Consider the following 14,341-nt stretch of genomic DNA (forward strand, 5'->3'; position numbering starts at 1 on the left):
GGAGTTCAAGTATCTCGGGGTCTTGTTCACGAGTGAGGGTAAGATGGAGCGGGAGATCGACAGACGGATCGGTGCGGCTGCAGCAGTAAAGCAGGCGCTGCACCGGACCGTCTTGGTGAAGAGGGAGCTGAGCCGGAAGGCAAAGCTCTCAATTTACCACTCGGTCTACGTTCCTACCCTCACCTATGGTCACGAACTCTGGGTCGTGACCGAAAGGACAAAGTCGCGGATACAAGCGGCCGAAATGAGCTTCCTCCGTAGGGTGGCCGGGCTCAGCCTTAGAGATAGGGTAAGGAGCTCGGTCATCAGGAGGGAGCTTGGAGTCGAGCCGCTACTCCTTCGCGTCGAAAGGAGTCAGCTGAGGTGGTTCGGGCATCTAATTAGGATGCCTCCTGGACGCCTCCCACTGGAGGTTTTCCAGGCACGTCCAACTGGGAAGAGACCCCGGGGAAGACCCAGAACACGCTGGAGGGATTACATCTCCCAGCTGGCCTGGGAACGCCTCGGGATCCCCCAGAATGAGCTGGAACATGTTGCTGGTGAGAGGGAGGTCTGGGTCAGCCTGCTTGGCCTGTTGCCACCGCGACCCGACCCCGGATAAGCGGAGGAAAATGGATGGATGGATGGATGGATGTTATATGTTGTATGTTGTATGTTGTATGTTGTATGTTATATGTTATATGTTATCTGTTGTATGTTATCTGTTGTATGTTGTATGTTATCTGTTATCTGTTGTATGTTATCTCTTATATGTTATCTCTTATATGTTATCTCTTATATGTTGTATGTTATCTTGTATATGTTATATGTTATATGTTATATGTTATATGTTATCTTGTATATGTTGTATGTTGTATGTTGTATGTTGTATGTTGTATGTTATCTGTTATCTGTTATATGTTTTATGTTATATGTTATATGTTATATGTTGTATGTTGTATGTTGTATGTTATCTGTTATATGTTAGGGTCATTCTTTTCTCGTGTCTTTTTTTCCTAGTGTCCTTCTTTAGTGTCCTTCTTTTCTTATGTGTTTCTTTCCTAGCGTTTATCTGTTCTAGTGTTTATCTTTTCTACTGTTTATCTTTTCTAGTGTTTGTCTTTAGTGTCTTTCTTTTCTTGTGTATTTCTTTCCTAGTGTCCTTCTTTTCTCGTGTCTTTCTTTCCTAGTGTCTTTCTTTCCTAGTGTCTATCTTTTCTAGTGTTTATCTTTCCTAGTGTCTTTCCAGTTTAAAATGTTTTATGTATTTTATTTGTATTGTAGACGTCAATACGTCACCGTTGTTGTTGATGACGAGCACCAGAGGGCGCCAACAATGACCCCTAGCTATGACGCGTTTCCTTTGACCCCGGAAGTGCCCACGTGCTGTACGATGGAGGAGAGCAGCAGCAGAAACATGCGGAGCAGCGAACAGAGAGAAGAGATGGAGAAAGTCTCAGAGAAGACTGTGAAGAAGAGGAGTAAAGATGAGGAGGACGAGGAGCAGGTGGAGGTGAGACAGACAGACAGGAGGAGGAGGAGGACTGGTGAACCTGTGGCTAGCTGTTAGCATGCTAACAGGAGGAGGTAGCTGTTAGCATGCTAACAGGAGGAGGTAGCTTTAGTGGACGCTCTATAATATATTATTATATATATATAACATGTATCTCCATGTACGGTGTAAAGATCCAGAGGATGGATGTCATCATCCGTGTTGATGACAGTAGACACAGCAGTTAACGATGCTAGCCATGCTAACGATGCTAACCATGCTATCAGTAAACAGCTTGAGACTCACTAACTGTGTTCACATTCTCTTCATTTTTAAGAACCTAAACTCTTCCTCGTGTCATTGTTGACCTGTTAGAAATATTTATAGACTCTTATTATCAGGTTGTTCTGATCGATTCAGTAAACAAGTATCCTAGTATTATTATACTAGTATATTTATACTAGTATACTTGAGTTGGTTCCTCAGTATTATTATAGGGTTATATTGGTGTAAAGTTTCTAAAATTACATGTTTTTACAAGTAGTTTATTTTGAAGTAGTTTGAACCTGAGTGTCGGTTTTATTCTTCAGGTCTTCAACTTCAACAACAAATGTTCTGAGGAGGAGGAGGAGGAGGAGGAAGATCGGTCAGACAGCGAGGACAGTGTGTTTTCAGGACTGGAGGATTCTGGGAGTGACAGTGAGGATGATGATGATGATGAAGATCTGAAAGTGGAGCCAGAGCAGACTCTGCAGGTGTGTGTGTGTGTGTGTGTGTGACGGCTGGTTGTGACTCACCTGTGTTGTGACTCACCTGTGTTGTGTTCTACCTACAGATAGAAGAAGAGGACAAGAAGAAGGAGGCAGCGGTGACAGAAGTAGAAGAAGAAAAGCATGAAGACGAATATCAACACGACTCTTCAGATGAGGAGGTGAGATCAGTATCCACCGGGATCTCTAACGTTCCGTTGGGATCTCTATTCTTTGGTCATGTTCCTGATTCTTTTACGTTCTGTGCAAACGTCAGCTGTTTACGGAGGTTCTGTATATGTTCTTGTGGTTCTGCAGGACATCAGGAACACGGTGGGGAACATTCCCATGGAGTGGTACAAAGACTTCCCTCACATTGGCTACAACCTGGATGGGAAGAAGATCTACAAACCAATCAGGAACAAGGACGAGCTCGATGACTTCCTCGACAAAATGGAGGACCCGAATTACTGGTGAGCTTGTTAGCATAATGCTAGCCCCCCTATTGGTTTAAAGAGAGAAGGCTAACGATGCTAACCGGCAGTTTATCTGCAGGAGAACGGTCCACGACAAGCAGACAGGAAGTGACATCGTGCTGTCAGATGAGCAGGTGGAGCTGGTGAACCGTCTGCAGAGAGGACAGTTCGGAGACGTCAACTTCAACGAGTACCAGGTACGGAAAGTGAAGCCCCGCCCCTTTTACAACACGAAAACCCTCATTTAACCACTTAATGTACTCGGGTCAGTAAGATTTAGGTTACTACAGTAACACAAGTTCACTAACCCCCCCAGCCTCAGGTGGAGTTCTTCAGTCAGGACGTGATGCTCCACCCGGTCACCAACAGACCAGCAGACAAACGCAGCTTCATCCCGTCTCTCATTGAGAAGGAGAAGGTGTCTAAGCTGGTTCACGCCATAAAGATGGGCTGGATCAAACCTCGGAGGACGGAGGATGACAGCAGGGGGCGGTACTACGACCTGTGGACCAATGAGGATTCTTCTCTTCTGGCCCGACACAAGATGCACCTACCAGCTCCTAAAGCTCCCCTACCGGGTCACCAGGAGTCCTACAACCCTCCACCGGAGTACCTGTTCACGGACGAGGAGGTGGGTCTGCTGTGAAGGAGGTCTACCTGTCGAACTGGCTCGTTGATAGAACGTACCTCCACCTGTCTGTCTACCTGTCTCCCTCTCTGCAGCGGGCCCTGTGGGAGCAGCAGGACGCCTCAGACAGGAAGCTGCCGTTTGTTCCCACGAGGTTCTCCAGCCTCAGGCAGGTTCCTGCGTTTCCTCGGTTCCTCCACGAGCGGTTCGAGCGCTGCCTCGACCTTTACCTGTGTCCTCGACAGAGGAAGATGAGGGTAAGCTCTCAGCCAATCACAGCTCAGGACTGTCTGTCTGTGAGGAACATGTGATCACTAACCTGTCTGTCTGCCCGTGTGTCTGCAGGTCAACGTCAATCCAGAGGATCTGATTCCAAAACTTCCAAAACCAAAAGACCTGCAACCGTTTCCTACAACACAGTCTCTGGTACATACACACACAACCACACACACAACTACACACACACACACACAACTACACACAACCACACACACACACACACAACCACACACAACCACACACGCATACACTTACACAACCACACATGCACACACACACAACCACACACACACATTGTAGCGTGAACGAATCCTGCCCCGGGGAAAGCGGGCTCTAACATGGTGGTAACTCCGTCAGTAATCTGACCAGCTTCTTGTGGGTTTAGTGTCCCACTAAGATGTCAGAACAATACCGTCGGCCTTTTATCTCCCCCGTAGCTGAGTCGTTAGGATTTCTGAACTATTGTCTTTGTGAGAGTCTTGGATGTCGGATGTAACCCTAACTCCCAGTATGAATCGTTATGTAGAACGTCTGTACTTTACTATCGCCTATTTTAAGTTTCTTACCATTTTTGACTAACACTGCCAAGCCTTCACCCAGAGAACTCACCTTTAAGCTGCTCTGGTAGAGTCGGTCGTCACCTGTTATCACACGTTTCAGGGACAGAAAGAGGGTCAAACTATTCTAAAGAACCAGTGTCTGTAGTTTGGGTCCCAGTCACTTACAATTTCAATCCAATGAAACATTCTCAGTGGTTCAAAAGCTAATTATATCAGTCCTGCATTAACAGGCTCTCCTCCATGCTTGCACTAACGATCCTGATTCAACAGGCTTCCTCAGTCAGCTTTCGCTGTTTTGTTTTTTTCTTTTTCTCATGCTGTCTTCTGACAGCAGAAGTGTCTTCTAGTCCCCTCTAAGGGTGTGAGACCTTTAAGCCTAGTCTTCTTATTAAAGAAGCATAGTCCAGACTTTCTCTCTGCTGCCTTCTATGCTGGTCTGAGGCTGTCACCTCCGTCACAATCATGCGTCACTCACAAATGAGTGTGACAGCCACAGAATATACCTGTTTGATCCTGTTAGAACAGGAAGGGTCATATACGGTTTGAGTGACTGTTTTACATAAAGCGTCGATGTTTATATGTTAAATCACTTCTATCATGAAATAAAACAGTTGATATGGTGTAACGGTTATACTTCTTAAATCAAACAGGTTATATGTAATGGTTATACTTTTATGCTGTCATATGTTTCTACAATCTTCTTACAACACACACATACACACACACACACACACAACTTGTAGTTGTCCTCTCAAAGATGGTGTACAAACACACACATCTAGTAGACGGGTGAATGCTCACTAACATACTGTGTGTGTTCAGGTGTATCGGGGTCACAGTGGTCTGGTTCGCTCCATCAGTGTGTCTCCATCAGGACAATGGCTCGCCTCAGGTAACAGTGTGTGTATAAGTACAGTGTGTATAAGTACAGTCTGTGTATAAGTACTGTGTATGTGTGTGTGTGCGTGTGTGTGTGGATAGATGGATCCTTTATTCATCCTCACGGGGAAATTGTTTGTTACAGCGGCAAAGATATACTTCAGCTACGAAGTAACAATAAAAATAAAAATATTAAGTATGAAAAATGCACAATATATAAACAATAACATAACAGAGTAGAACATATTAAATATAAAGAAAATAACAATAGAAATGCACAGTATATACAATGAAATAGAATAGTGTTAAATTAACTAACTAGGTAAACTAAACAGTAGTGTAAAGATCAAACAACAACAGTGTAGCGGTGTGTAGTTATGTGGAGGATGATCTGTTCAGAGGTGATTTATTATAAAGTCTTATTGCAGGAATATTCTCCTGTATCCGTCCTGTGACAGCGGAGCTGGATCAGTCTGTCCCTGCAGTAGGTGGTGGAGAGGGTGGTCCGGGTTATCCAATATGGATAATAGTTTCTTCAGTGTCCTCTCCACCACCTCTTCCAGATAGTCTTGTTTGCAGCCAATGATGGAGCCGGCCTTCTTAACCAGTTTGTTCAGTCTGTTGGTGTCTCCGGCTCCAATGCTGCTCCCCCAGCAGACTACGGAGAAGTACAGTGCACTGGCCACAACAGACCGATAGAACATCTCCAACATCTTGCTGCACACGTTGAAGGATCGAAGTTTCCTCAAGAAAGAGTCGACTTATCCCCTTCTTGTACACAGCGTTGATGTTGGTCTTCCAGTTCAGTCTGCTGTCGATGGAGACACCCAGGTACTTGTACTCCTCCACCATGTCCACATCCTCTCCCAGAACTCTCAGTGGTTGTGGAGCCGTCGTCTTCCTCCTGAAGTCGACCACCATCTCTCTGGTCTTGGCCCCGTTCAGACGCAGGTGATTTCTACCGGCCCACTCCACAAAGTCCTCCACTACTGCCCTGTACTCCTCCTCCCGTCCGTCCCTTATATACCCGACCACTGCAGAGTCATCAGAGAACTTCTGCAGGTGGCATGACACAGAGTTGTACTGGAAGTAAGTGGTGTACAAGGTGAACAGGAAGGGAGACAGAACAGTTCCCTGTGGGGCTCCAATATCACTGACCACCCCATCAGACAGCACATTGCCCAGTCGGACAAACTGTGGTCTGCCTGTGAGTTAGTCAGTGATCCAGGAGACGGTGGATGCGTTAACCCCCACCACCCGCAGCTTCTCACTCAGCAGCACTGGTTGGATGGTGTTGAATGCACTGGAGAAATTAAAGAAAGTGATTCTCACAGAGCCACCGGATCATCCAGGTGCGACTGAGCTCGTTGCAGCAGGTAGATGATGGCGTCATCCACCCCCACATGAGGCTGGTATGCAAATTGCAGAGGGTCCAGTGAGGATCTCACCTGCGGTTGGAGGTGGGCCAAGACCAGCAGCACCTTCATCACGTGTGATGTGAAGGCAACCGGTCGGTAGTCGTTGAGGCCAGATGGAGTCGTCTTCTTAGGTACAGGAACCAGGCACGACGTCTTCCACAGCACCGGGACTTCCTCCTGCTTCAGGCTCAGGTTGTAAAGGTGTTGCAGAACATCAGACAGCTGGATGGCGCAGGTCTTCAGGACCCTGGGGCTGATGCCATCAGGTCCTGCCGCCTTGCCTTGGTGGAGTCTCTCCAGCTGTCTCCTAACCTGGCCAGTCGTCACAGAGAGGGGGGTGGGGGTGGTAATGGTGTCAGTGGTGGAAGAGCTCTGTGTCCATGCAGCTCACCGGGGGGGAGAGAGGCAGCAGAGGTGTTTGTGAGGTGTGGTGTGAGGAGGAGACAGATGAGGGCTGTGAGCTAAACCTACTGAAGAAACAGTTTAGCTCGTTTGCCCTCTCCAGGGAGCCCCCTAGTTGTCTCCCTCCATCCTTGAAGCCAGTTATCTGCTTCATCCCGGTCCACACCTCCCTCACGTTGTTCTGCTGGAGTTTGGCCTCCAGCTTCCTCCAGTAGGAGTCCTTGCACTCCCTGAGCACTGGCACTGTATGCATCCTTAGCATTAGCATACAGTAGGTCCAGAGTTTTATTGTTCCTTGTGGGGCAGTTAATATACTGGTGAAAAGTTGGCAGGGCTCTATCCAGAGTGGTGTGATTAAAGTCTCCAGTAATTGCCAAAAATGCACCAGGGTGTTGACTCAGCAGTCCAGACACAGTGGAGTGGATGGTGTCCACTGCTGCCTCAGCATCAGCTGACGGCAGGACGTACACAGCCACAACAATGGCGGACGAGAACTCCCTCTGCAAATAATAAGGACGCATCCCCACGGCTAATAGTTCAATGTCTGGGCTACAGAAGCGTTCCTTCACACACATGGTCGGGATTGCACCACCTCTCGTTCACATACACAGCAATCCCGCCACCTCTCTTCTTGCTGCTCTGTATAACGTCTCTGTCCGCCGAACAGACCTGAAGCCGGGCAGCGATGCACTGTGGTCTGGGAAATCAGCGTGCAGCCAAGTCTCCGTGAAACACATGACGCTACACTCACGGAAGTCCCTGTCGGTCTTTACCAACGCGCCGAGCTCGTCCGTCTTATTCGTCAAAGACCTCACGTTCCCCGTTAGAATCGCCGGTACCGAAGGTTTATATTTCCTCCTCTTCGCCCTTCGCTTAGCGCCAGACCTGCAGCCCCGGCTTCTTCTCCGCAGTTCCTCCGGGATCTCAGGCCTGGCGCCGGGCATCAGCTGCGGCTCACTCAGCACGATCAGCTGATCACGGGAGTAAACAATGGCCCCGCTCATTGTGTGTGGCTCTCCGTTACAAAGAGGGAGAAAAGTAACAGAAAGCCACGAGAAAAGTTGAGAAAAAGTTACGGTCCGTTGTCTGACCGTAACTTAAACCAAACGTTAAGGAAAAAACAAAAAACAGAGGAAAGAGTGGGGAAGAAAGACAAAAAATTAAAACAGACAGGGAGCTGCTGCAACAGGCTGGCACGGCGACATCTTGCCTTGTATAAGTAGTGTGTGGGTATAAGTATGCTGTGTGGTGTGTGTATAGAACTACGTTGTGTGTACTAGTACATAAGTACAGAACTACTGTTGTGTGTACTTCCAGGTAGTGATGACGGCTCCGTGAGGTTCTGGGAGGTTTGTTCGTCTCGCTGTATGAAGACGGTCCAGGTGGGCGGAGCTGTGAAGAGCATCGCCTGGAACCCAAACCCGTCTGTCTGTCTGCTGGCTGTAGCCCAGTAAGGATTTTTCTGTCTGTCCTGTGTGTCTCTCTCTCTGTCCCGTCTTTCTCTCTCTCTCTCTGTCCCGTCTTTCTTCTCTCTCTCTGTCCCGTCTTTCTCTCTCTCTGTCCCGTCTTTCTTTCTCTCTCTCTCTCTGTCCCGTCTTTCTTTCTCTGTCCTGTCTGTCCTGTATCTGTACATGTTCCCAAAGTACATTTAAATATTATAGTTATAAATTATATAATTCAAACGTTCTCGCTGATGACCCGTCTCTCTCTCTCTCTGATTCAGGGACTCGGTGGTGTTGATCCTGTCTCCCCTTCTGGCAGAAAGACAGGTTGTCTTGTCAACAGAGCGACTACTCTCGGGTCAGAGGGAGGCGGAGTCCACTGAGGAGGCGGGGCCTGTGAAATGGAGCGATGTGGAAGGGGAGGAGCTTAGCCAAGGGATCCGCCTCAAAATACAACACCCCAAAGTGAGAAACCCACCTGTTGTATTGATTACAGATACACGATCAATAACTAACCGAACGTATCGTCCACTCAGGCTGTCCACCAGGTGACGTGGCACGCTAAAGGAGACTACCTGGCGTCGGTAATGCCCGATCACTCCAGCCACCTGCAGGTGTTCATCCACCAGGTGAGCCGGAGGCGGAGTCAGAACCCCTTCAGGAAGAACAAAGGTCTGGTTCAGTGCGTATCCTTCCACCCTGTCAGGCCCTACTTCTTCGTGGGGACGCAGCGCTCAGTTCGGATCTACAACCTGGTGAAACAGGAAATGACCAAAAAACTACAGGCCAACTCCAAGTGGATCTCCAGCATGGCCGTCCACCCCGGGGGTAACCAGATTCACCAAAACACCAGATCCACCGAAACACCAGATTCACGAATCATTCAAATATCAAATTATTCTTTTAAACAATAATCAGGTGACATCACTGCTAAGGGGTGGAGCTTCTGTCTAATTTGTGGGTGTGTCTACAGGTGATCACGTGATCTGTGGGAGTTACGACTGCAGGCTGAGCTGGTTTGACCTCGACCTCTCAACCAAACCATACAAGATGTTACGGTACGTACCTGTCAATCAGCTGGTGAAGGAATCCTTACCGGTTACATTTGGTGCTATAGATTTATACCTTTGGTACGGGTTCGCACCGCTCGTCAATGTAACGTCTGGTCCAGGCAGCCAATCACAACAAACGAGAGGCGGGCTTTACTACCACTGACTTCCTGTCTGATGCCGGTAGACGTGGTAAAGTGAAACCAAAGGTTTATGTCAATCATTTTTCTGTCCTCATTCAACAGCCAAAACTCGACGTCTGCATTGAATCATTTTGTATCCATTGTTTTGATTTGATCGCCTGTTGCAACACGTGTTCCAGACTGTGGTGTTGATGGTATTGATCATTTCCTGTCTGCAGACACCATAAGAAAGCCGTGAGGGGCGTGGCCTATCATCGACTTTACCCGCTGTTTGCCTCGGCGTCTGACGACGGATCTGTCATCGTCTGTCACGGGACGGTTTACAGGTAATACACACAGTAATACGCACAGTAATAGACAATAATACACACAGTAATAGACAATAATACACACAGTAATACACAATAATATACACAGTAATACACACAGTAATATACACTGACCTTGCACCCCCTCAGTGACCTGCTACAGAACCCATTGATCGTCCCGGTGAAGGTTCTCCGAGGTCATGTGATCACTCATGACCTCGGCGTCCTGGATGTGACCTTTCATCCCACTCAACCCTGGATCTTCTCCTCTGGAGCCGATGCCACGATTCGCCTCTTCACCTAGCAACCTGTCCACCGATCAACCGACCGACCGACCAACAACCCGACCGACCGACCGACAACCCGACCGACCGACCACCAACCCAACCTGCCCACCAACCCAACCTGCCCACCGACCCACCAACCCAACCTGCCCACCGACCCACCAACCCAACCTGCCCACCGACCCACCAACCCAACCTGCCCACCGACCAACAACCCAACCTGCCCACCGACCAACAAACCAACCTGCCCACCGACCAACAAACCAACCTGCCCACCGACCAACAAACCAACCTGCCCACCGACCAACAAACCAACCTGCCCACCGACCAACAAACCAACCTCCCCACCGACCAACAAACCAACAACTCAACCTGCCCACCGACTGACCGAATGAACCAACTAACACTGACTTTACTACAGAGATCTTTGACCTCATGACTTTAATTTTAATAAACCAGTTTTTTGTTTCATCAGCAGTTGTGTGTTGTTGCCATGGTGATTCTGCTACTAGTCAGTTAATAAATATTCACTTTTTAGTTTCATGTTTCTTCTTGTGGTTTGTTTCATTTAAGAGTTAAGCAAATGTGTTTTACTAACTAATCAGAAGTGTAAAAGTGTTAAAATCTATTAATACTGATATCAACTTATCCTCACCATATTATTATATATGAATATATAATATTGTATTATATGAATATTATACATTAATTCTATATATGAATATTATACATTAATTCTATATATGAATATTATACATTAATATATTATATAATCATATATAATATATATTCATATATAATATATATTAATAAACATATTTCAGAAACACGTTTATAGTTTATAAAGCTTAACTTTTTCATTTTAATTCGATATAAAGAAAATAAAGTGATCAGAACTAAGTTTTGTTTGTGTTGAATTTAGAAAAATCAGGAAATTATAACTAAAAACTCAAATGTGACTACAAATATATATATATACAGTATATATATAGATATATTATATATAAATATAAAGTGTATAACTACAAAATCAAACAATTTTAAATTATAAATATATCGTAATAAAGTCCAAGTTAATGAACATTTCTTATTGAACATTGATTTTACTTGAATGAAACTCTGCCTGCCTTTATTTTGAAGGCTGAAGTTAGATTTCCGGTTTTGGTGTTTTCCTTCAGGTCGTTCTTCCGGAACCAAAGCATGACGGTCTTTACCTGAACCTGTAGACTGAAGGTCTTTATCTGAACCTGTATACTGAAGGTCTTTATCTGAACCTGTAGACGGAAGGTCTTTATCTGAACCTGTAGACTGAAGGTCTTTATCTGAACCTGTAGACTGAAGGTCTTTACCTGAACCTGTAGACTGAAGGTCTTTACCTGAACCTGTAGACGGACTGAAGGTCTGAGTAAAAGAAAATGAACAGAAGTTTAAACTTTTAGTTTGAAAGGTTTGCAGGATCAAGATCCACAAGATGTGACGTCACATCCTTTTCCCCCGACGGAACGTTTTCAGTGTGACACACAACATGGAACGTGACGACATCACACCGAGCCGCGAAAACTGCGTTTATACCAGCTGTTACTGGCGAGTACTCCGTAATACTACCTGTTCTGTAGTAGTACAACATACGTTATGTATTACTACAATATACTAGTACTATACGTTCTGTAGTACTACAACACGTGTTCTGTTGTAGTACAATATACTGTATATTCTGTAGTACTACAACGCATGTTCTGTAGTAGTACAATATCTGTAGTACTACAACACATGTTCTGTAGTAGTACAATATATATTCTGTAGTACTACAACACATGTTCTGTAGTACTACAACACATGTTCTGTAGTAGTAAATATATATTCTGTAGTACTACAACACATGTTCTGTAGTAGTACAATATATATTCTGTAGTACTACAACACATGTTCTGTAGTAGTACAATATATATTCTGTAGTACTACAACACATGTTCTGTAGTAGTAAATATATATTCTGTAGTACTACAACACATGTTCTGTAGTAGTACAATATATATATTGAACTACAAACTATATTACTGTTTTGTATTCTGTATTACTAAATAGTAAATTGACTTGTACTTGTAGTCCTAATGGTACAAGAAAACATAGTACTCTCCAAGTTCTACCAACCGAAAATCCCAGTTCAACACAGTTTCTACCAACTGGTTCTACTCTAGAAAATACCAGTTCAGCACATGTTGTATAAACTGGTTTTGTTGTCTGTTCTTGTTCTGCAGTGAAGAAAATGTTTGGAAACTCTGTGAGTTCGTCAGAACCGAGAGAACTGCACTGCTGGAAGAATTGTTTGTGGTTTTCATCTCAAATGAGAACCGAATGGTGAGAACACACATTTTACAGAACGTCTGCCGGTTCCAAAACATAAGTCAGTTTCTCTGAATCACCTGTCTGGTTCTTAAATAATACCTATCTGGTTCTTAAGGAACACCTGTCTGGTTCACACCTGTCTGGTTCTTAAATAACATCTGTCTGGTTTTTAAAGAACACCTGTCTGGTTCGTTCTTAAAGAACACCTGTCTGGTTCTAAAAGAACAGCTGTATGGTTCTTAAAGAACACCTGTCTGGTTCTAAAGCTGATGTTTGTTCTCCATCAGGTTCCTCTGTGGAAGCAGAAGTCTGGACGTGGAGACCGGCCAGTTATCTGGGTCTGTGATGTCACTGTGTGATCGATAATAACTGTGATGTCATAGACAGTTCATTAATAATACACAGGGGTCCGCTAAGTCCCGCTCTGCTGTACTGTGATACTACTGTACTGTAGTATCTCTGTACTGTAGTATCACAGTACAATAGTATCACAGTACAATAGTATCACAGTACAGTAGTAGTATCACAGTACTGTAGGTTCACAGTACAGTAGTAGTATCACAGTACAGTAGTATCTGTACTGTAGTATCACAGTACAGTAGTATTACTGTACAGTAGTAGTATCACGGAAACGGGTGATGTCATGGTGTGTTTCAGGACTACCACGTTGTGCTGCTGCAGGTCAGACTTCATTCTTCTTCTCTGGTTTATGATCTGGACACTGAGCTGTCGTTTCCCTGCAGCCTGAAGCTGTATTCTGACCAGGCCCTCCGCTCGGACCGCAACATCAAACCTGCGTACCACAGGTAACACACACCTGAACACCACAGGTAACACACACCTGAACTCCACAGGTAACACACCTGAACTATACAGGTGACACACCTGAACACCACAGGTAACACACACCTGAACATCACAGGTAACACCTAAACACCACAGGTAACACACCTGAACTATACAGGTAACACACCTGAACACCACAGGTAACACACCTGAACTATACAGGTAACACACACCTGAACACCACAGGTAACACACCTAAACACCACAGGTAACTCACATGAACACCACAGGTAACACACCTGAACACCACAGGTAACGCACCTGAACACCACAGGTAACACACACCTGAACACCACAGGTAACACACACCTGAACACCACAGGTAACACACACCTGAACACCACAGGTAACACACACCTGAACTATACAGGTAACACACACCTGAACTCCACAGGTAACACGTCTACCTTTGTCTCTGTTCCACCAGGAAGTTGCGTGTGGTCCCTGCTGACAGCTTCCTGTTGAACTTTGCGTCGGATCGATCCCACATGAAGGACTCTGAAGGGTCTTGGAGGATGCCCCCCCCACCCTACCCCCCCATACGGACCACAGGTCACATGACGCATCACCTCAGTATGTGGTAATGTTAACCGTGAGATGACATCACGATGACATCACTGTGATGCGTTTCCTCCTCAGAGTGTCAGATGAACCTGGACGACTTCATAAGTATGAGCCCTGCTGTCGGCTGGGGGCGGGTCTTCAGTCTGGACGACTTCCTGTTGAGACACTCTTCATCATCATCTTCATCATCGTCTTTATCAGCAGCAGCTTCATCTTCCTCATCGTAGTCTTCATCTTCATCATCTTCTTTTTCACTTTAATTTTAATCTTTCTCAATATTTTCTTCTTCTCATTGTTGTTGTACACTGAATTTAAATATACATATACATATATATATATATGTAATGTTTGTATGTATTAAATGTTTTATTACATGAATGTGTTTTTATACACTTTCTGTGTTTTATAATATGTCTTTCATGTTTTCTGACCTTTTCTCTCAGATCAGTTTTATTAAATCTACAGGATGAAAAGAGACTTCAGCTAACTAGCGAAGT

The 14,341-nt window shown here is 45.4% G+C and overlaps 2 protein-coding genes across 2 annotated transcripts; both read left to right on the forward strand.

Annotated features, from left to right (window-relative positions):
* The first annotated feature begins 1,300 nt into the window (after nucleotides 1-1,300).
* bop1 (BOP1 ribosomal biogenesis factor) lies at nucleotides 1,301-10,625 on the forward strand. Its single transcript, XM_076075627.1, has 15 exons — nucleotides 1,301-1,492; nucleotides 2,062-2,226; nucleotides 2,307-2,402; nucleotides 2,539-2,693; nucleotides 2,776-2,893; nucleotides 3,013-3,327; nucleotides 3,420-3,581; nucleotides 3,670-3,750; nucleotides 4,986-5,055; nucleotides 8,180-8,312; nucleotides 8,586-8,769; nucleotides 8,841-9,132; nucleotides 9,278-9,362; nucleotides 9,715-9,822; nucleotides 9,955-10,625. Exons 1-15 carry the CDS (start codon nucleotides 1,316-1,318, stop codon nucleotides 10,106-10,108), a joined length of 2,295 nt encoding a protein of 764 aa, XP_075931742.1. The 5' UTR covers nucleotides 1,301-1,315; the 3' UTR covers nucleotides 10,109-10,625.
* Nucleotides 10,626-11,519: 894 nt separating this feature from the next.
* ntaq1 (N-terminal glutamine amidase 1) lies at nucleotides 11,520-14,259 on the forward strand. Its single transcript, XM_076075625.1, has 6 exons — nucleotides 11,520-11,672; nucleotides 12,347-12,446; nucleotides 12,722-12,772; nucleotides 13,092-13,240; nucleotides 13,708-13,832; nucleotides 13,920-14,259. The coding sequence occupies exons 1-6, from the start codon at nucleotides 11,614-11,616 to the stop codon at nucleotides 14,069-14,071; spliced, it is 636 nt and encodes a 211-aa protein (XP_075931740.1). The 5' UTR covers nucleotides 11,520-11,613; the 3' UTR covers nucleotides 14,072-14,259.
* Nucleotides 14,260-14,341: the final 82 nt, after the last annotated feature.

Source organism: Anarhichas minor, unplaced genomic scaffold (assembly GCF_050575085.1).
Source record: "Anarhichas minor isolate MPS153535 unplaced genomic scaffold, ASM5057508v1 ptg000053l, whole genome shotgun sequence".
Lineage (NCBI taxonomy): Eukaryota > Metazoa > Chordata > Actinopteri > Perciformes > Anarhichadidae > Anarhichas > Anarhichas minor.